This window comes from Anolis carolinensis, chromosome 5 (assembly GCF_035594765.1).
Source record: "Anolis carolinensis isolate JA03-04 chromosome 5, rAnoCar3.1.pri, whole genome shotgun sequence".
Lineage (NCBI taxonomy): Eukaryota > Metazoa > Chordata > Lepidosauria > Squamata > Dactyloidae > Anolis > Anolis carolinensis.
This window is the reverse complement of record NC_085845.1, coordinates 192,318,612-192,341,425: the sequence shown is the minus strand read 5'-3', so window position 1 is coordinate 192,341,425 and position 22,814 is coordinate 192,318,612. Positions and strand designations below refer to the sequence as shown.

The following is a 22,814-nucleotide window of genomic DNA, read 5'->3' as shown; positions in this document are numbered from 1 at the left end:
CTCAAACCATGAGGAGAGGTGGGTAATAAATAAAATTATTACTGTGGGAATGGGTGGATGCACATTTCCAGTCTAGCCCCCTCCCCCAAGGCAATTCGTTTATGAAAAATGAGTCGCAGTTTACACAAAGGAAATCCCACCAATGTAGTTTGGGCTTTAGGTGTGAATACATTATCTAGCTTAGTTGTTTCCTATCTTCAGGCAGGGGATTAAATAGGGTAGGTTTATACATTTACAGTTCCAGTTACACTTCTAAAGGTTTGATTCCATCTTATACAATTTATGTAATTTCATAAAAGCGGATTTCATTCACAGGAGGAGATATAGCTAGCCGGATCTCTCCGCAATTGAAACAGAGCAGCACTTTGAGATCGTGAAACTTGAGAAAATTTTAGAAAAGAAAAAATCGTATTTATGATATCTCTGTTTGTGTTTAATCAGGACAGGGGGTGTCAGGTTTTTTTTATAATAGCGAAGTTTGCAACTTCAGCAATCCATTCATCTTTCCTTTATTTTTCTAAAACTGCTTCAAGCTCCTTGCAGTATTAATGTAACTGAATTATCTCCCTTTTAAAAAAAGCAACCAACATCCTAGCAATGTGGTTGACATTAAGAGGGTATCCACTAAATTCAAAATAATGTGTGAGGAGCTATTAGTGGATTTAAAAAAAACTCTTTCCTTTTCCCTTGAGCTACTGTTAAATATTCAAGAAAGCATTGCTAGACATCCAATGCTGCTAGTCTGCTTAAAATAGGCTGAATGCCTATTAGAAATAAAAGTACTACGCTTGTGCACCATCTAGATTTTGCTAATTTCTCATCCATGATTTAGAGATGCCATAATTTCTCTCGTGTCTACCCACTCACATGTGTTCTGCAGAATAATCGGACGGAAGGATAGAACTTGAAGAAGGTTGTTGCAAACTACTTTTTGGGAAACAAAAAAATGAAACAAATAGAAAAGAAACATAGAAATCTAGTATCAAGTAGGTGGTAGGAAGGAACTCACATGCCATGAAATCAGACAAAACAGGGTGTCTAATGCTACAACAAAACACTGAAATTCAAGACATATTGTGAGCAGACTAAACACAGCCTGAAACAATGCTGTTGATGCACATGGTTGTGATCTCCAATTTCAAGGTAATTCATGTTAATATATATATATACATACACACACACACACACACACACACACACACACACAAAATTGAGAGAAGGGTCCAACTATGTGTACATGAAACAAACATGTGTTCAAAGCTGGTTCTCTTTTATGAGTACACAGGTATCACACCAAGGGCAGCACTGCCTGAAGAGACCAATAAAAATTGCTACACTGAAAAACATTCCTCCAATTATAAAGGGAATAAGCTAGCTTTTGATAAATCTACAAGCCTGATCTCAACACCCCAATTTTAGTCAAGTTAAGCTGTCTCTGAAGCCTTCAAGAAAAAGTACTTAAGATAATAAGAAATGGCAATGAGTCCTGAGTATTGAAGCACTGAAAAGATATTTGTTGGTGGAGCGTAACCCTTCTTTTCAAGAGGTTTTTTTTCCCCCGTGTCAGGAGCAACCGGAGTTGCTTCTGGAGTGAAAGAATTGGCCGTCTGCAAGGACGTTGTCCAGGGGACGCCTGGATGTTTTGATGTTTTACCATCCTTGTGGGAGGCTTCTCTCATGTCCCCGCATGGAGCTGGAGCTGATAGAGGGAGCTCATCAGCGCTCTCCCCGGGTGGGATTCGAACCTGGCAGCCTTCAGGTCAGCAACCCAACCTTCAAGTCACAAGGCTTTTATCCCCTAGGCCACCGGAGGTAAGCTATGCAGTATTATTTTATGCTAGTCACATCACTATCAACAACCTATGTTTTGTTACATGAGTTGGATTCAGAGTCACAGAGCAGACTCACTGAAATCAATGGGATTACACTAAGCAAGATTAAATCTGAATCCAACCCAATTTTACATTTATACGATCATGTGAGGATTATGCTCTAAAAGAGAGCCTTATAAGCATCATCATTACCTTAGCTCAGATAATTTACATGCACAAAAAAACTAACTAAAAACTAGTTTCAGTTCTCACTTTCACCCCATCTTTTTGCTGACCAGCCTAGCATCCTACCACTTGAATAACTTCTGTATCACAAATGCATGCATGTCATCGCCTTAGGCAAAGAATCAAGATACAAATAAGGAAAGCCATCATGTTTAATTCATTATTAGATGCAAGAGCCTCATTGCATGACGATACAAGACATTCCTCCAACAGACATGCCTGAGCTGGATTAGTGCATAAGAAACACAATGCAGCAGATACCAATTTGATGTTCCTATCTGATAAACTTGCTTCTTTAAGTATACAAATTGCATCATCATTTTCTTCTACATCAACTGTGAAAGTTTTTATGCAATTTATTGTGCAACTTCAGTGATTAATATAAAATAAATCTATCTAAAAGTTAAGAATGCAGTTTTGTTCAACTGACCAGATATGCATAATCTCAAGCAGGCACTCCAACAGTAAGATTCTCTTTACACGAAACTTATCAGCAAAAGTTCATTCTATGCATTTTACTAAAAATGCGTAATACACCAAAATGAATTCAATAGGGATTTCTCTGACATTCGAATACATTGGAATGTAGCAGTATAAGCATGCCACACATACTAGGATACTTGGGAACACCTCAGATGAAATTATGAAGTTCAATGAACAAGGAATTTTTCAGGAAAAAAACAGAATCACATAACCTGCTAAATTAGTTCAGAGGAGCAAAACTGAATGGAACTGAAAACTATACAAAAACAAAGAATGCCAAGTACATGAATCTTGTAGGAGTGTTGATATCATTGGATTGCTGCTTTGCTAATGATGAAAAATACTGGGAGGACCACACATTACCAACTTCATGCATAAATGAATGCAGCATTTGACCACAGCCCTCCCACTATACCATTCTCCTTCCACTTCTTTCTGCCTCATTCTTTCCCTCTAATTTGACTCATAAGTTTAAAACAGTGGTTCCCAACCTTTGGACCTCCAGATGTTTTGGACTTCAATTCCCAGAAATCCCAGGCAGCTACCAGCTGTGGGAGTTGAAATCCAAAACACCTGGAGCCTCAAAAGTTGGGAACCACTGGTTTAAAACCTGTTGTTCCAAGCATAACCTATTAAGCTCTCCAAGATACACCTGTGATAGAACAATTTGCTCAGTGTAAGTTTATAATTCAACCCCTAGAAATTTTTGTACATATAGCAATTCTGATAACCTTATTGTTGCTGAGTAAATAGCGTGAAATATGAGAGATCCCTCTTAGAAGGTTTAATAACATGCTGCTGCTATCACTTGAACACATTGACCAACACAGCCATTACTTCATAATAAAAGCAGTAATGCATATATATAGCCCAAGGCCAGGTAATTTAAAGGATGACATTCGCCTGCGGAAATCTGCTTGTATTCTGAGATTTTCTAGATAGCCTTGCTGTCTTGTCTTGCCACCCTCTCAGGTGTATCTGGTGCTAATGCATTTTGGACGAGTGATTCTCTTTAAAAAAAAAAGTCTGGTGTGGAGTTTAAGTATATTTGTTTTTATTGTTATAATCTAAAAGGTGGGGTACGAAAATGATTTAATTGTAGTAGTAACATATATCTTTAGAAGAGGTTTGCAGACTAGAGAGTCATACAAAAGTAGATGTAATTGTAGTACCCAACCTGCTTTGCCTAACTTCTAAGTAGCCGTGAGTTCCTAACTGGAAAAAGGGCAGGATGTAAAAAAATATTGATCAATATAATAGTAAATTGTTTAAAAACAGATTTGCTATGCTTTCCACTAGCAGCATTCATGGCAAATCCTAATTGCGGGCTAGAAAGAGCCATGGAACAGATGGTTCAGGTCCAGGCTATTTGGCTGACGGCATCCCCTTGTACTACTTTGCCCAGGCCCTGAGATCTTCAGGAGAGGTACTTCTCTTGGTCACACCTCCATCTTAAGCCTGGTTGGTGGGAACGAGAGTGGGCCTTCCTTCTCGGTGGCTGTCCCTCAACTCTGGAACTCCCTACGCAGGGAAGCTGTCCTTCTGGTGGCAGGCTGAAACCTTTTTATTCAGACAGACTTTTAAAGATAAAGGGGTTTTAAGCTCTAGTTGGGGTGCTGCAGTTTTTAACTCTGAATATGCTCCAATGATTTTTAACTGGGAATTTTAAAATACTGTTTATATTTAATCCTGTTTTAATGTTCATACATTTGTGTATTTTAAATGGTTATCCTGATGCTTTTGTGTTATGCTGCCCCTTTGGGGGAGATAAAGTGGTGGTGGTGGTGGGGGGGAATAAATTAATAATACAATAGAAGATGTTACCTGTAGCATTCAGCCTCACTTGGGGCCCTTCCACACAGCCATAGAACCCAGAATATCAAGGCAGATACTCCACAACATCTACTTTGAACTGGATGATTTTGGGGCCTTTCCACAAACCTGAATAAAATCCCACATTATCTGCTTTGAACTGGGATACATAGCAGTGTGGACTCAGATTTTCTGCCTTGATGTTCTGGGATATAGGGCTGTGTGGAAGGGCCCTGAGGCCACACTGCGACATAATCCAGTTCAATGTGGATTTTATACAGCTGTATGAAAGGGGCCTTAGTTAAAGACTCCCTCTTTCCTCTCTCCCAGAAATTAATGATTTAATAATAAAGTGAAGGTAATAACAACTTTTTATTATCAGTATTTTCTGGGAGGTTTTATTTAGGCAAATGATGCTGAATGCTACTGTTATTTACGACTATAATTATTGCATTTTAAAAAGAAGAGGTTTATGGACCAGACAGAGCCATACAAAAGGAAATAGAAGTGTACCATTTGACCCCATCTGTTTAAAGACAGCCTCCCAGAAAATACTAATACAGTAGAGTCTCACTTATCCAACGTTCTGGATTATCCAACGCATTTTTGTAGTCAATGTTTTCAATGCATTGTGATATTTTGGTGCTTAATTCGTAAATAAAGTAATTACTACATAGCATTACTGCATATTGAACTACTTTTTCTGTCAAATTTGTTGTATAACATGATGTTTTAGTGCTTAATTTGTAAAATCATAACCTATTTTGATGTTTAATAGGCTTTTTCTTAATTTCTCCTTATTATCCAACATATTCGCTTATCCAACGTTCTGCCGGCCCGTTTATGTTGCATAAGTGAGACTCTACTGTATAATCATAGCAGTGATTATGATAACAATAAATAAGTTTTAAAGAGGCTTATAGATCAGTGAGAGATGCAGAAAAGGAGATGTGAACTGCAGCACTCGACCTCTTTCGCCTCCCTCAGAAAGGCCCGGGCCTTTCCCTTCTTCCCGCCCTCCTTCCCTCCCTGCCTCAGCGAGGAGGCCCCAACCCGCCATTCACGCACTCTGGATGTCCGTGAGGGAGATCATGGTGGCGGTGGAAGCTGGATGGAAATCTACGGAAGGAGGAAAAGCCGGAGGAAGGCGAAGCAGCAGCGCCGGCTTCGGCCACGTCTCCCGGAAACACGCAGCCGCCTCGCTCCCCCGACGGCAGCGGCGACTCAGACTCCTGCCGCTGCTGCCGCCACGACTCAATAACTGCGCGTCCTATTGGGCGAGACGAGGCGAGGCCAGCCAATCAGCGCGCCGCTTCTCCCCCTCCCGTTCTCTTCCCTCGGCTCTGAGGTAGCCCGAAGGGGAGGCAACAGCCAATCCGAGAACAAGCGCCGCGGCTCAAGCGGTGATTGGCTGCTTCACCGGACCGGAAGCGGAATGGGCTAAAGATGCTTCTGAAGGGAAAAAGAAAGAGATGGAGATGCCGGGTAAGTGTTTGGGTGCCATTCTGCACTGGACGCAGTTTGACACCTCACGTGAGTTGTACATTTAATAGGGCCTTTCTTGAACCTTCCCTGCCAAAGAGTGCTCCTGGTGCCTCACCAAACTACTAATCTAATATCCTATTCCATTTATAGGAGCTAAAGTAGTGTCGTTCAATGTGTTGTCATGGCCAGAATCACTGTGTTGTTGTGCATTTTCCGGGCTGTGTGGCCATGTTACAGAAGCATTCTCTCCTGACGTTTCGCCCACATGTATGTCAGGCATCCTCAGAGGTTGTGAGGTATATTGGAAAACTAAGCAGGGGAGGTTTATATATCTGTGGAAGCTCCAGGGTGGGAGAAAGGATTCTTGTCTGTTGGAGGCTAGTGTGAATGTTGTAATTAATCACCTTGATTAGTATCAATGGCCTTGCAAGGTTCATTCCTGTCTGGGGGAATCCTTTGTTCAGAGATGTTAGCTGCCCCTGATTGATTCATGCCTGTAATTCCTCTGTTTCCAGAGTGTTGTTCTTTATTTACTGTCCTGATATTAATTTTTTTAATACTGCTTTCCAGATTTTGTTCATTTTCATGGTTTCCTCCTTTCTGTTGAAATTGACCACATGCTCCTTGTGGATTTCAGTGGCTTCTCTGCTTAGCCTGACATTGTAGTTGTTAGAATGGCCCAGCATGGCCAAACAGCCCAGAAAACTCACAGCAACCCATTGATTCCGGCCATGAAAGTCTTCAACAACACATTCCATCATTGTTTTTCCTATTGCCATGATTTCCATTATTATTATTATTATTATTATTATTATTATTATTACTGTTCTTATTTTAGAGTTTTTTAATATTGGTAGCCAGATTTTGTTCATTTTCATGGTTTCCTCCTTTCTGTTGAAATTGACCACATGCTCCTTGTGGATTTCAGTGGCTTCTCTGTGTAGTCTGACATGATAGTTGTTAGTGGTCGAGCATTTCTGTGTTCTCAAATAATATACTGTGTCCAGGTTGGTTCATCAAGTGCTCTATTGTGGTTGAATCTGTCTGCAGTGCCTTTCATGTTCCTTGATTTGTGCTTGGGCAATGCTGTGTTTGTTGGTCCCTATGTGGACTTGTCCACAGCTGCAAAGTATACAGTAGACTCCTACAGAAGTGAGAGGATCCCTCTTGTCTTTTGTTGAATGTAGCATTTGTTGGATTTTCTTCGTAGGTCTGTAGATAGTTTGTAGGTTGTGTTTCTTCATCAGCTTCCGTATGCGGGCAGTAATCAAGCTGGCCATTTGCAACATTCACGTCCACCTCAAGCAGACAAGAGTTCTTTCTCCCATCCTGGGCTTTCCACAGATATATAAATCCACTTGCCTAGTTTACAACAAACCTCACAACCTCTTAGGATGCCTGCCAGAGATGCAGGCAAAATGTCAGGAGACAATGCTTCTGGAACATGGCCATACAGCCTGGATAACTTGCAGCAACCCAGACATTTAATCGTTTGGCACAGTGGTTCTCAATCTGTGGGTCCCCAGGTGTTTTGGCTTACAACTCCCAGAAATCTCAGCCAGTTTACCAGCTGTTAGGATTTCTGGGAGTTGAAGGCCTAAACATTTTGGGGTCCACTGGTTTAGCAGGATCAGTCTATTTCAATACTGGCATAAGCCTCAAGACTGGTAAGCCTTTGGTTCTCAATTAAATGTTCAAAAAGGATAATAGGCAGAACAAGGCAAATATTGATTGATTGTGTGTTCTGGCCTAACATAATGCAATGGACTGGATGACCCTTGTGGTCTATCTGATCTTGGGAGTCTATGAATCTTACATAAGTGTATTTACAAACATTTGTGTTTTCACAGTTTTGACCGCTGAAGAGACTTAAGCTATCCAATCCTTTGTTCATGGATTCCAGGTTTTAAGTGTTTGAATCTGTGCCAATTTGGTAAGTGAAAACTGCTAATCCTTGGTTCTGAGTGCTGTGTTAATTTCCAGGTCACGTATTCCATCACAGATGAACTGAATTTGTCAGTTGTGAGAAAGTTCATGTTGTTTATGCTTTATCTCTACAGCTTGGAGGAATCCACTTCCAATAAGTATTCATAGGAAAAGGCCAGTCTCCCAATATTATGGCATCTATTAAAATCCAAGGCTGTTCCTGAGCTTCTTCTATATACAGGCAGTCCCCAAGTTTGTTCTTAAGGTTTGACCTTAAATTGAATTTTTATGTAAGTAGGAACATGTACATTTTTATGTGTACCTCCAGCCCTGGGTTTTTTTTTGTTTTTTGTTTTTTTGCTGTGTCCCTGTTAATCTCATTTTCTGTCCCTATGATGATTGGATTTTGAAACATGTGGCTTGCTGTAGAAACAAGGATTGGAGATAAAGCTTCAGTGGAGACACCTTTTCCTCACGATAACTCTTTCAGGAGTGAATTTCTTTCCTGGAGGTCGAGTTTTCTCACTTCCTGTTGTCTCACCCCTGTTCTTAACTGTGAGTCATTTATAAGTTGAATGACGTACAACTCAGGGACTGCCTATACATTAAAAACATGTGATGTCCCACTCCTGCCATGTCAATATTGCACTTGAAAGCAACGTGTTAGCCCTCTGTCTTCCTTGTGCTACCTCTTTCTTTTTGGACTTAGTCTAACTTAATGTGATTGGGATTTTAGAGGCTGGAGATGAATAGCAAGGCATCTACTGTAAATTGGGATATAGAACTTAAGTGTTGGAAACATGTAAGTGGCATGCATTTTGCCCATTTATAAATCTTCGCTTTACTAATGCAGGAAAAGGCAGCTGTATTGGTCATCAAATACATTCCATAGTCTATATTGTGGTGATACTTATGTCATGCCAACCAATATGGCACAAATTTCACTGGTTGGCTATATGTATGTATAGTCAATCCTCCATATAAATTCTGTCTCTCAGAATCGCTATGCCTTCCATTGAATAAGTTGACCATAAACTTGAGGTGGAAGACCTAGAGATTGCTATGTGTATAAAAATGATGTCTCTTATATAATATGGCACAAATTTCATTGGTTGGCTATACATATGTATAGTCAACCCTCCATGTTTGCGGGATTTATTTATTTATTTATTTATTACAATATTTATATCCCGCCCTTCTCACCCAACAGGGGACTCAGGGCGGCTTACAATAAAACACATATATAAAAATTGTACAATACAAAACAGTTAAAATTATTAACTTACATTGGACATTCATAAAACACATTCTAAAATACAGATGGGCGTGTTCAAGTTTAAAAGGACTTAAATTAAGTGATGGTTTCCTAGTCTCTTCAGAGCAGACAACATTGCATTAAAATCAAGTTCATGTTTAGCTATCAAGTTGCCTATATTCCTGAAATAGTTTGGTCTTGGAAAAGTTCCTGTAATCATACTTGATGGATTAATGCCTATGTTCTTGTTTCATGCTTATGAATTTATGGATTTATACCTATGCTCTTGACTTCATGGATTGCTTGTACCTTGCTATCTTGGACTATTGCTTTTTGTATTTGGGACTACTGCTATTTCATAGCACCCTTTCAACTGCTTTTTGGGAATTAATTGCCATTTTCCTTTTTGTATATGCAACGTCATGGTTATAAGGTAAAAGGCAGGTGGGGAAATCTTTACTTTTCATAGCTAGAAAGTGGTGGGAATTACATGGCCCTCTAGGTTTTGATGGACTACATCTCCCATCAGCCCCCATTTTGCAGAACCAATTATGTGGAACGCTGGGAGTTGAAGTCTAATCCCATCTGTAGTGCTATAGGATTCCCAGGCAAACCTCCCCACTTGTACACCTTCCTTTGGATTGTGGTCATCATGAGGAATGACATCCCATTGATTTTCTATAGAATTTTCTTCCATGCAAGTGTTTTGTTTAAAAAAGAACAATATTCTTTGAGAGCCAGCATAGGGCAGTGGTTTGAATATTGTACAATGATTCTGAAGGCCATGAAAACCCACTGGGTAACTCTGGACAAGTCACACTCTCTCAACCTCAGAGCAGGGCAAAGGAGACAATTCTGGCCAAAAATAAAGCGCTCCAGAATTATTGGTTTGCCTTAGGGTCACCATAAGTCAGAAACCACTTGAAGGCACAAGAGCACAAGAAGTCATATTGATAAGCGTCTGGATTGTATCAGTAGGGGTTTCCAAGGAGATCTTTCCAACTCATTTGTTTCAGCTGAATATAAATGGTTAGCAGGGATGCTTAGTATAACTGTTCTTTCTTCTTTTCTTTTCTTAGCATTTAAATGCTATCTCTCAGAATCGCTGTCCTCCATTGCTTAAGTTGACCATTGACTTGTGCTGGAGGACCTAGAGATTACTATGTGTAGAAAAATGATGTCCTTTATATAAAATGACAAAATCAGGGTTTGCTTTTTGGATTTTTTAAAGGGTATTTCCAAAGCATGGGGGGTTTATTACAGTATATGGATGCAGAATCCATGGATATACAGAGGGCCATTGTACTGTATTGGAATATGTAATGCCCTCTAGTGGACAAAATGTTTTGTAAATATACTGTGACAAAACAAAGCAACAGATTTTGAATTTTTTAAAAATGAGGAATTGGCTGGTGTGTGTGTGCTTATCTCTTAGTCCTAGCAACCATAGAGACTAAAAGACCTACATAAATGCTTAGGTGAACCTAATCCACCTAAGTCTATGTTCCATTTTAAGACTGTGACTCATGCAGATTTTACGGTTTTAAAATCAAGCTACATGTTATGTGCTTGGTCCTCTGCTTTGCTGAGTATGCAGTCTATTGAACAGAATGGAATACAGGCAGTCACCGAGTTACAAACATCCAACTTACAAAAGACTCATAATTATAAACAGGTGTGAGACAACAGGAAGTGAGAGAAATCTATACATAGGAAGGGAAATTCACTCCTAGAAGAGTTATCATGGGGAGAAAGTATCACAACTGAAGCTTTATCACAAAACAAGCTACATTTTTCTAAATCCAGTTATCACAGGGATAGAAGGTGAGGTGAAATATTCTGAACAAGGGTACAAACAACACAGGGATTGTCGAAGGCTTTCATGGCCAGAATCACTGGGTTGCTGTGAATTTTTCAAGCTCTATGGCCATGTTCCAGTAGCTTTCTCCCTTGATGTTTCACCTGCATCTGTGGCTGACATCCTCAGAGGTTCTGTACTCAGTGCTGTTCAAGCTTGCTAATTGCAACATTTGCACTTGTTTTAAGCAAACAAGAGTTCTTTCTCCCACCCTGGACATTCCACAGAGATACACGCACACACTCCACTTGCTTCATTAACAACAGAACCTCTGAAGATGCCAGCCACAGATGCAGGCAAAATGTCAGGAGAGAATGCTACTGGAACATGGCCATGCAGCCAAACTTAAGAACAAACCTACAGAATCCATCCTGTTTGTAACTGGGGACTGCCTGTACTTAAACGCTTACTATTTTGTGACAGTTTGGTCCTAATGTCAGTATTGCCTTACTACAGATTTAGATTTTTTCATATTCTTCATACAATTGCCTTTGTTTTAAATGTCATATCTGTAAAGTATGCTAATGCAAGAGGCTGATGGTTGTGATAATTGTCAAATGGAAAAACATTCAAGCCATGATAGCATTACATTTTTATTCCTTTTATTATTATTATTGATGTCTTTTGCTCCAAATATTATAATAGCATAATCCTTTCTTTTTTCACATTAATGGATTTGGCTAAGTGGTGGTAGCTGGCCGAAATAATGCAAAACCCCATCCTGCACCTGTTGACTCACTGAGTTTGATGGTGAACTCTAGTAGCTGAATGTGGGAAACAATGTTGTTAGCAAGTTGCCCACCTTTGGTCCTTTGCTAGGATAAAAGCAGAGATTAAATTAAATAAACAAATAACCTTTACACCAAAAAGTATTTATTTATATATTCTTTTACATACCAGCTTTGATAGTCCAAAAATATAAATATTAAGAGTTCCTAATGATGGATTCATTCTGACTTGGTGGGAGATGTTCTGGCTGTTTGCAGATTTTCAGATTTATGTTGTTTTTTTAAACTTATTTATTTAGGAAGAAACAGAGAAGACTGCTTTGTCTTATAATTATTAAGTGATGTGCATTTTTTATATTGAAGATGGCAACAACTCTTTCAGGTAATTAAATTTTCCACATCATTTTATTTATTTATTACAACATTTCTATCCCGTCCTTCTCACCCCCTAGGGGTGACCCAGGGTAGCTTACAACCAAGTATAAACAAGTATATAAACAATTACAGCTACATTCAACAATAGTAATAATCAAAATTAATTAAATTAAAACATTCATATAAATATACATTCAGAGTAGCGTTCCGAGTCACCATCCAGATCTGTCTCTTTGTCATGAGTTCATTGTAGTTTTAACTGATGTTGTATCTATTGCTCAAAAGCCTGGTCAAATTTTACTTGATAAGGTCAGGAATGCCAAAGAAATTTGTCCATTATTAATAAGAGATGGAAAAAATGTAGCTATATATACAAAGTTCTTCACTCTGGAATTTCAGCCAAACTGTATAAAAATGAATTTGAAGGAGTAAGGAAAGGTTGGAGTAGCTTATGGCCTGCAGGACATAACTGGGCAAAGGAATCTTCTCCAGGATTAGAGTTGATATATGTTAATAGTACAGTTAGCCTTTCACATTCTCTCTGGGGCTAGGGCCACAGGACCCATGGGAAAGTGAAAAACCAAGAACAAAGACATTGCTTTTTTTTTTTTTTACTTCAGAGAACATCTCTCTAGGAATTTCTAAGTCTTGCAGCACAATTCTACTGGAAGTTGACTTATAGAATCCTATTGGGAAAAATAGAGATTTCTATAGAAACTCCAGAAATCTCTGAGTCTTCCAGCATGACTGGAGGACATTGACCATAGAGTCATTCTGAAAGACCTATACATTTTTAGAGATAATGTTTTCAATTCAATTCATCAAATCCACAAAAGTCAAAACAGCAAATGTGAAGGGATGACTTTATAAACACTGAATGCACATTGCATTGTCTTTTTCAGAAGCTAGGCAGGGTTAGTTCTTAGATGGGTAAGCATCCGATTCTCCAGGGAGGGCGAGGGAAGAATTTTGCTGGAAAATGCTAAGAGTACAGAATATAAAAAGAGAGACTTCAGTGTTAACTGGTTAGATAGGCCAGTCAAAAAGCCTTTTGTCTCCTAAAAGGAAGAGTGATGGGATGATAGCAGGAAGACTCCTTGTAGTGAATCTGGGGTGGGTTAACTGCCCAGTGAAACAAAGATGATAAATGTTGGAATGTGTTTCATTCTCCTTCCATTTTAGTGTTGCAAGAGGAACTTTCTTCTGTAGATAGTGAACTGCAGGCAGTGGAAATCCAAGTCCAAGAACTCCTGGAACGTCAACAGGACCTTCTTCAGAAGAAGTCAGTCCTGACAAAGAAAATAAAGCAATTTTCTGATACTGAGAGCGGGAGCAGCAAAGATACTGAATCAGCAGCAGAGGACTGGAACAAGGAAGGTGTGCAAGATATGATCCCATTATTTTTGTGTTCTTGTGCTGTTTTTTAAACTGTTTCCAAGCAACAACATACTGAAATATATTTGAAAGGATTTTTTTTCTAAGTAATCGTAAAAGTTATTTCAAAACACAGACATAAGACAGATGGACCCTCACTCCCATTTACTGTGAAGAGCTTTCCTGTTGGTTGATTTAATTGTCCATCATGAAGTTAAGTGTGTCCTTCAGCCAATACATACAGTTTCAATGACTGAAGTAACCTTGGAAGAGTAGGTTTGCTGTTACTCTTTGGTAGAAACTGCCTTTTGTCACTGGTTTTTCTTTCAAATAAATCTCGGGATGGTTTTAAAACTTATTGTTTCTTTTTCGCAGATTTTCCATGGTCCAAAAAGGTCAGAGAGGTGTTGCGAAATAGCTTCAAGCTCCCCAAATTTAGACCTTTGCAACTGGAAACAATCAATGTAACAATGGCAGGAAGAGATGTGTTCCTTGTTATGCCTACAGGTGGAGGGAAGAGTTTGTGTTACCAGCTACCAGCAGTATGTTCTGATGGTATGTACACCAGTTTTATAAGCAAAATAACTCTGTATTATGTTTCTAACTGTTGGGGATGTTTATGTAGTTGCGAATGTTTATGTTGGATTCCTGTCAACTTACGGCAACCCTATTGGGTTTTTAAAGTCAAGGAATACTCAGAGGTGAAGTACCAGTTTCTTCATCTGAAATATAGCCTATAGAGCCTGGTATTTATTGGTGGTCTGCCATCCAAGTACCAAGCAGATCATATGGGATCTGATTCCTTTGTGGTATTTAGGTACCAGATGTATGTCATTGTTTTGATTTGGTGCAAAGCTCTTTTCTAACATTTGTGACATACATTTGTATGCTGCAAAAGTGTCATAACATTCAGTATTTTTTCAACTCTATGACACATTTTTTTACAATACAAACATCTCTAAAACTGGGCGCACCATACATATACACAGCTCCCCGGCTGTGGAACACCCTCCCCAGAGATATACGGCAAGCCCCAACCCTTTTGAGTTTTAGAAAAGCCTTAAAAACATGGCTTTGTGCCCAGGCTTTTAATGAATAAATGATAAAGACGACCCAGATTGTTATATAAATAAAGTTGGAGGATATTGGACGAACGGATTTAAAACACGTTTTATGTTTTATATTTTATACTGTATTTAATTGGTTGTATTTTTATATGTTGTTGTTTTTAATGATGTATTGGCATCGAATTGTTGCCAATTGTACGCCACCCTGAGTCCCTCCGGGTGAGAAGGGCGGGATAGAAATAATTGAAATAAATAAATAAATAAATATGTGTGTATATATATCTTTTTTCTCGGTGGTACTGAAATTAGTGTGTGTCTTACAATTGATGGCATCTTGGAACTGAAGAAATATGGTACAATATAATAGGTATATAATAGGTATATATCCTTTTAGGTTCCTGGCTTAGCTAGGATGCCAATGAAATGATCCACTGGGAAATCAGTATAGGATAAATTGTAATTTTAGCCACTGCTTCTTGTTACAACTCAAGCTAAATTCAGTACTTTACCTTGTACTCGGAAGCCAGCAATTCTGCTATTTCTCTGCATCAGACAGTAAAATAACTGATGTTGTATAAAGACAATGGTTGTTTCTCATTCATATGTAAAACCTTTCCAAATTAAACTTTCATGTGCCAAATGTAGCAAATAGTGAAATTTTTCCAGTTACTAAAAGAAAGCATTTTGTTTTATTTTAAGGTTTCACACTTGTGATATGTCCTTTGGTCTCACTCATGGAGGATCAGCTAATGGTATTGGAGCAACTTAAAGTTTCTGCAACTTTATTGAATGCCTCTAGCAGCAAGGTATGGCTAAGTGCTAAGCAGGGTGGCCAAACTTGGGCAGTGGCTCTTGGCTTCCTGCTTCTTATTTTGAAAGTTGTATCCATAAATGACTGAAGTCCATTTTATTTATTACTATGACTTTTGAAAATTGACAGTGAAATCAGTGGCGAAAGGAATTTAATACTCTTGAAAATTCTCTTTAGTCAGTGTGTGCTTTTTCATCCTATTCTCCTTCTCATATAGGAACATGTGAAATGGGTCTATACTGAAATGCTATCTTCCAGCTCACAGCTAAAACTCATTTATGTGACCCCAGAGAAGATTGCAAAAAGCAAGATGTTTGTGTCCAAACTGGAGAAAGCTTATCAAGCAGGAAGGCTTACGCACATTGCAGTGGATGAAGTCCATTGCTGCAGCCAGTGGGGACATGACTTCAGGCCTGGTATGTCTCTTTAGAAGGCACTCTTTAGAATGGGCAAAGTTCCCTTTCCTCTCCAATAAGGAATATGGATATCATCGCTACCAATTTCTCCTCAATGGAAACATTTTCTGCATTATATTACACATATGTTCCAGAGGAGATATAATGTATATAGCTTATAGGCATAGCTATATCGATAACAATGAGTTAGAAGTTTGATCTGGTGTCAGGACATGGCTATTATTAAAGGTTCTATTCAAAACCCTATCTGTGATTGATAATTTCAGCAAGAGTTGTTATTTGACTTGACTGGGTTTTTCTTATCAAGATTTGTTCAGGAGGGTTTGCCACTGCCTTCTTCTGAGAGAGTGTAACTTGCCCAAGGTTGTCAACTATTGGATTTCTATGGCTGAGAGGGGATTCAAACTTTCATCTCCTGAGCCACAGTCTGGTGCTCTAACCACTACACCACACTAGTTTTCCTCTTCTGGAGTAGTTCCACCAAATTAATGAGAACTTGGTAACTCAACACAGATTTACGTTTAATTGATTCAGTGGTTTTACTCTAATTGATACTGATTTTTCAACACCAAGTTTGAAAACCATCACTTTCTACAGTACACAGATTTGGTTAGCTGGAAATACAGAATCATTTTACTACTTAACATATAACAAATATAGTGGTGATAATGTTAGCAGATTGTATTTGTATGTAACATTTCTACTTTTATCTTGTGCTCAGATTACAAATTACTTGGCATATTAAAGCGCCAGTTTCCCAATGCATCATTGATCGGGTTGACTGCAACGGCAACAAGCCACGTTCTGCATGATGCTCAGAAAATTCTTTGTATTCAGAAGTGCATTACCTTCACAGCCTCATTTAACCGACCCAACCTATATTATGAGGTATGTCTGCTACATCTGTCTCGTCTTGAAGAATATCATCTGTCCCAAGAATATTTGAGAAGCAAAGCACTCAATTTCACTTACTAACAAGCACAAGTACTAATATTTAAACTGATTTAGCCTCACTAATGTCTACCGTTCCAGTTTAAATTCATTTGTTTCCTCCTGGAGAGAGCTGTCTAACACTTGTTAAATATAGGCCTGAGGCTACTATATGCTAGGCTAGCTACTTTTTAATTTGTTTGCATTTCTGACTTTCAAAAAAATCTCAGAAATTTAGGAGCAGAGGCTGGAACAATGTGTTACTTCTTAATTATATGAAATTAGTAGATCAGTTATGTTGCTTCTTGGATCTAATAATCCAAGAACTGAAATACCTTATCAAGACTTGACTAATGTGGAAAGATACAAGGACTTATGAGCTGATTTGCTGTAGGGAAAAGATGCCATAGAAGTTACATATTTCCTAATATTGGTGTCTAGCTTCTATAAATTCTCTTTCCTACAGTATCTGTTAAATCCACTTCTTGTTGTATGTGGTTCAGTTGATTAGTACTATTTTGAATCTCAGCTGTGCGATAACTAACATGGACTCATACTAGTCTCACATTAATTTAGAATTTCCTCCCAATTCACTGGTCCTTCACATAATTGCCTCTATTAAGGTCTGTTTTATGAAATGTGCCGGACTTAACAAGAGGGGAATTATTTTACATGTCTGTTACCTGTTGCATCATAACCATTGAATTAATAGCATTTAATTTGTTATTTTTAAAACATCTAAGTATAACAACTTCATGCAGAAAAAATGTTGGTAAACTAACTTTATGTATACCTTCCCCTTTTTCTTGTTCTCTGGCTCCTCAGTTATTCTATTTTGAAGTGTGATCTGACTTTGAGCCACAAAAAACATGGCATCTGAAGGAATAGGGACCAGATGCATTATATATCCTTCTGTAGGTATTCTAAGTTATTGGATATATATAGAGCTGTGTATTAAAGCTCTGTAAACAGGAGGCAGTTTCTAGCCTTGTGTACATTTAAAATTAGAAGAAACCTGCAGGTTTGGTCTGTTATGTCCCTCATAGTCCACTGCTCTGTATGCAGCAGGTAGGAGTTCTAGCCATTGTTATTTTGTGCCTTCAAGTCATTTCTGACTTATGATGGCCCTAAGGCTAAACCAGGGGTCCCCAAACTTTTTAAACAGGGGGCCAGTTCACGGTCCCTCAGACCATTGGAGGGCCGGACTATAGCTGAAAAAAAACTATAAACAAATTCCTATGCACACTGCACATCTCTTATTTTGAAGTAAAAAACCCCAAACAGGAACAAATACAGCCTCAATGTTAATCATAATCATAATCATAATAAAAATAATAAAAAGGGCTGGATGCATCACACAGCCCTAAACGCTTGGGAACTTGTGATTTTGTGATATGAAATCCAGCATGTATATCTTGTTTGCTGTGTTATACTGTGTCAATAATAATAATAATAAGAACAAAAAGGATTGGAAGAGACCACTTGGGCCATTTAGTCAAGCCCCCTTCTGCCTTTGTGCACAAAAAGCACCCCCTTGATAATTAATTATTAATTAAATAATAATTAAAATACCATTATAAACAAGCAAAGCTCTGGAAGGCATGCACCAGGAGAGGGAGGAGGCAGGGGCCGGATAAATGGCTTCAATGGGCCACATGTGGCCCCCGGGCCTTAGTTTGGGGACCCCTGGGCTAAACGATCCTGGAGTTTTCTTGGCAAGATTTTGTTTGCCTGTGCCTTCCTCCGAGGTTAAGAGTGTGTGATTTGCCTGAAGTTTTCATGTCTGAGCTGGAATTCAATCCCTTATCTCCAGATAGTCACAGTCTCCAGATAGCACCCAGATGAGAAATTATTGAAAGAGTTGTTTTTTTGCCAGAGGTTTAACTTAATTAAATGGGTGAATTTCTAAAGCAATACACGCAGGACTATAAACATTGAAATGCCTTGTTTATGTTACAGGTTCGGCAAAAGTCACCAGTTGCTCAGAATTTCATTGAGGACATTGTAAAACTCATCAATAGAAGATACAAAGGTCTTTCAGGTGAACACCCTAGAGAATAAGTGTCAATTCCCAAGCATAACAGCATCTGTAGGAGCATTTGTAAGGTAGTGCTCCAGCATCCTCCCACATCCTGTTTTAGGACAGCTATGTTTTATATGAGTTAGCAAGTCTTTTCTTTGATTTCATCACTCTTAATAATGTTGTTGATTCAGGAATTATCTACTGCTTTTCCCAGAAGGATGCTGAACAAGTTACAATGAGTTTACAGCAACTAGGGATCAAAGCCGGGACTTACCATGCAAATATGGAACCTAAGGATAAGAGCAGAGTTCACAAGCGTTGGTCTGCCAATGAAATCCAGGTGAACAATGTGATAATTCATGTCTCTTTCTCTAGTCAAGTGAGATCACTTATATCTTAGTCTTTGTGGCCTTCCTTTTCTTTCAGATTGTAGTGGCCACGGTTGCCTTTGGCATGGGAATTGATAAGCCAGATGTGAGATTTGTAATACATCATTCAATGAGCAAATCGATGGAAAACTATTACCAGGAAAGTGGGCGTGCAGGTATATGCAACTGAGGAAAGATTCTATGAAGATGCTACTGTTTACAAAATGTAGTAGGGAAAATTATTGCTTTTCAAAATGTCATTCTAGGTCGGGATGACCAGAAAGCTGATTGCATCTTATACTATGGTTTTGGGGATATATTCAGAATCAGCACAATGGTGGTGATGGAAAACGTAGGACAACAGAAATTATATGACATGGTTTCCTATTGCCACAACCTGAACAGGTAAGTGTTTGTGCTGTGTCTGAAACAGAGTTCTTAAAAGAAATACTTCCTCTGTTAAATTGATTGCTAAAAAAAGCTTTCAATTAGAGCTTCAGAAATATCAAATGCTAATGTGAAAGATGCATATTAATATTATTACAATTGTATGCAAGAGTTTTAATCAAAACAAAATGTGATCTGTTTGCCTGCAGCACAGGTGGAGTCCTCAAGACTATCTAGAACAGTGTTTTTCTGTTTATAGAATACTAGCTGTGCCCGGCCACGCGTTGCTGTGGCTTAGTCTGGTGGTGTTGGTCAGTCTACATTAGGTTGTATTTATGCTGTGGCCTCCACCTTCTTTATACTCACATTAGTAGTAGTATTTGAAGTCTGTTACCTTCTTCAATTTTTGTGTTGATTGATAATTGCTTGAGATCCCTGTTGTCTTTGGTTTGTTGTTAGTTGTAATGTCTGATTCTGCTGAGTGCGGTTTATATTTTTATTGTGGTACAATAGTCCTTTTTTTGTTTTGCCTGTGTAGGTGTTTATTATTATTGTTGTTGTGGTGGTCATGAAGGTTGGATAAGTTAGATGCTACTGTATTGTTTTTTGGAGGCCCAGTGTAGCACTGACTGGCCTCTCAGCCTCAGTGCCTGGCTATTTCTTGCCTGTGATGGTGTTGATTCTTATTGTTTTTGTTGTTGTCATTGTTATTATTGTAATTGTTTTTTTGGAGGCCAAGTGTGAATGTAGGGATTGGGGAGGTGGATGAGTTGTGTTGTCAAATTTTGTATTTGTTATAGTCACAATGCGTTGTTGTGAGTTTTGTGGGTCCGGATTGTGGTTTTGTGGTGTAGTTGTGTTGTTACAACCGGGAGAAAAGGCTTTTGTGTTGTGTTGTCAAGTTTTGTATTTCTGGGCGTTTAGTTGTGTGCCAAGTTTCGTATTTCTGGGGCGTTTAGTTGTGTTGTTATAGTCACGATGCACTGTTGTGAGTTTTGTGGGTCCAGTGTGGTTTTGTGGTGTGGTTGTGTTGTTAAAATCGGGAGGCAAGGCTTTTGCATTGTTTTGCCAAGTTTTGTGTTTCTGGGGCGTTTAGTTGTGTTGTTATAGTCATGATGCATTGTTGTGAGTTTTTTGGGTCCGGATTGTGGTTTTGTGTTGTGGTTGTGTTCTTACAACTGGGAGGCAAGGCTTTTGCGTTGTGTTGTCAAATTTTGTATTTCTGGGGCGTTTAGTTGTGTTATAGTCATGATGCGTTGTTGTGAGTTTTGTGGGTCCGGATTGTAGTTTTGTGGTGTAGTTGTGTTGTTACAACTGGGAGAAAAGGCTTTTGTGTTGTCAAGTTTTGTATTTCTGGGGCGTTTACTTGTGTGTCAAGTTTCGTATTTCTGGGGCGTTTAGTTGTGTTGTTATAGTCACGATGCATTGTTGTGAGTTTTGTGGGTCCGGATTGTCGTTTTGTGGTGTGGTTGTGTTGTTACAACCGGGAGGGAAGGCTTTTGCGTTGTGTTGCCAAGTTTCGTATTTCTGGGGCGTTTAGTTGTGTTGTTATAGTCACGATGCGTTGTTGTGAGTTTTGTGGGTCCTGTGTGGTTTTGTGGTGTGGTTGTGTTGTTACAACTGGGAGGCAAGGCTTTTGCATTGTGTTGCCAAGTTTTGTATTTCTGGGGCGTTTAGTTGTGTTGTTATCGCATGATGCGTTGTTGTGAGTTTTGTGGGTCTGGATTGTGGTTTTGTGGTGTGGTTGTGTTGTTGTAACCTGGAGGCAAGCCTTTTGCATTGTGTTGCCAAATTTCGTATTTCTGGGATGTTTAGTTTTGTTGTTATAGTCACTGCGCAAACAACTTTATCATTTTATATATATAGATTGATCCCCCCCTTTGATCCTTATTATAATTTCCAAAGGGTTAAAAATGGTTTCAGAAATGTGTAATGGAACTTTAGGAACCAAGTAAGGTTTATGATGTCAGACAAGAAATGTATTTACACTATAGAATTATTGCAGTTTGATGTCACTTCAACTGTTATGGTTCAGTTCTAGGGAATCGTGAGAGCTGTAGTTGTATCAAGATCTTTAGCTGATTACTATGATTCCTGTTGGTGCATCAGTTTAGATTATGTGTATGTACATACATGCATTTGTTTTCTGTTTGATCCCTGGATTTGTGTTTGCAGGTGCCGCCGAGTCCTAATAGCTCAGCACTTTGATGAGGCTTGGGATTCCGCCAACTGTAACAAAATGTGTGACAACTGCTGCCGAGAGGAGCGTAAGTAAAAAAAAAGCTGGAGGCTGAGCAAAAAAAACAAAAACACAGTTCCACCTACCAAATTGTTGCAAGGTCATGAAAATAAATTACACCCTTAGCATCTTAGAACAGCCCTCTGCCAAGGCAACTGTATTTAGAACAGAACTGCAAGAGAAGGAATAGAAGTTATTTTGTTGTGGGCTGTTGTCACGACCCAGGCTGCAGAGCACCAATAACCATACACAGAGGCCAGAATCTATCTAATATCTTTATTGTAGGAATATATAAAGTTAATAAAAACAAGTGTAGAAAATAGTCCAGAATTAGACCTTTCAGGAAAGGTCAGAATTAGTCCAAAAAAGCAATGTCCAATAAGAAATATTAAGGTCCAAAGTTGTAATCCAATAACCGAAACACTCACTTTGCCAAGCAAAGTGAGGGGAGATGACAAGGTCCTTTAGTCCATGAAACTTGAGCGAGGCTAGGAAATAACTTGATACTTGAAACAAGGCTTGAACGTGGAACAAGGTAACTAAGAACAAGAACAAGGTCCGTGGAATAACTTGATAAATCCGTGGAACAAGGCAAGGATTGATCCTGGGAAACAAGGCAAAGTCCGTAGATAAACAAAGGCTGGGAAGCAAGGCGAAGGCTGGATAGCAAGGCAAGGCTTGAGCAGGAGCGAGGCTTGAACCGGAGCGCGCTGTCCAGACACAACTCGCTCCGTAGGCTGACGAATTGACTCCGCGAAGTTACTACGCGGGTAAAACACCTAAATAGAGTCTAGCTTCCCGCCGAAGCAGTTCTCTGGGAATCAGAACCGAAAGCTAACTCTGAGACCAGATGTGAGACTCCCCAAAGATTCTCACGAGAAGCAGTCTTAATTGGCCACATTCTTAGCTGCAATCCTCGCACTCCTGCGCGAAGCTGAATCCAAACTTCTCTGTTGTTTACAAAACTCCCGGCGCAAGAATACGGGAGAAGTAGGCTCTGGGCTTGTTTGACATACTTCTGGGAGACAACTTTCTTGCAGGTGCAAGGTTCCCAGATCTGCCTGGGAAAGATCTGGCTGAGAGGAATCCAGTTCAGACTGGGAAGGTAAAAAACCCAAATTTTCATCTTCATCAGGAATTACAATGTCCTGAGCAGGACTACAAGGCCCATGGGTCATCACACTATCCCCCTCCTCAAGGCCCCTCCCAAACTGGGGCCC

At 39.2% G+C, this 22,814-nt stretch overlaps 2 protein-coding genes across 4 annotated transcripts in view; one reads left to right on the top strand and one right to left on the bottom strand.

Moving 5' to 3' along the window:
* The window catches only part of golt1b (golgi transport 1B), a 29,256-nt gene extending 23,636 nt beyond the window's left edge, over positions 1–5,620 (bottom strand). The window contains exon 1 of one of the 2 annotated variants that reach the window (XM_062983181.1): positions 5,421–5,620. In XM_062983181.1, the coding sequence (XP_062839251.1) occupies positions 5,421–5,445 (25 nt within the window). In that variant the 5' untranslated portion in view covers positions 5,446–5,620. The remainder of the gene's footprint in view (positions 1–5,420) is intronic. The other variant, XM_062983180.1, reaches the window with a different exon arrangement.
* Positions 5,621–5,712: 92 nt separating this feature from the next.
* recql (RecQ like helicase) overlaps positions 5,713–22,814 on the top strand; it is a 28,561-nt gene continuing 11,459 nt past the window's right edge. Inside the window, exons 1-14 of one of the 2 annotated variants that reach the window (XM_062983183.1) lie at positions 5,713–5,837; positions 7,688–7,770; positions 7,898–8,053; positions 11,904–11,986; positions 13,162–13,356; positions 13,729–13,908; positions 15,120–15,226; positions 15,449–15,647; positions 16,369–16,535; positions 18,537–18,618; positions 18,792–18,940; positions 19,027–19,144; positions 19,235–19,373; positions 21,531–21,622. In XM_062983183.1, the coding sequence (XP_062839253.1) occupies positions 11,968–11,986; positions 13,162–13,356; positions 13,729–13,908; positions 15,120–15,226; positions 15,449–15,647; positions 16,369–16,535; positions 18,537–18,618; positions 18,792–18,940; positions 19,027–19,144; positions 19,235–19,373; positions 21,531–21,622 (1,447 nt within the window). In that variant the 5' untranslated portion in view covers positions 5,713–5,837; positions 7,688–7,770; positions 7,898–8,053; positions 11,904–11,967. The remainder of the gene's footprint in view (positions 5,838–7,687; positions 7,771–7,897; positions 8,054–11,903; positions 11,987–13,161; positions 13,357–13,728; positions 13,909–15,119; positions 15,227–15,448; positions 15,648–16,368; positions 16,536–18,536; positions 18,619–18,791; positions 18,941–19,026; positions 19,145–19,234; positions 19,374–21,530; positions 21,623–22,814) is intronic. The other variant, XM_062983182.1, reaches the window with a different exon arrangement.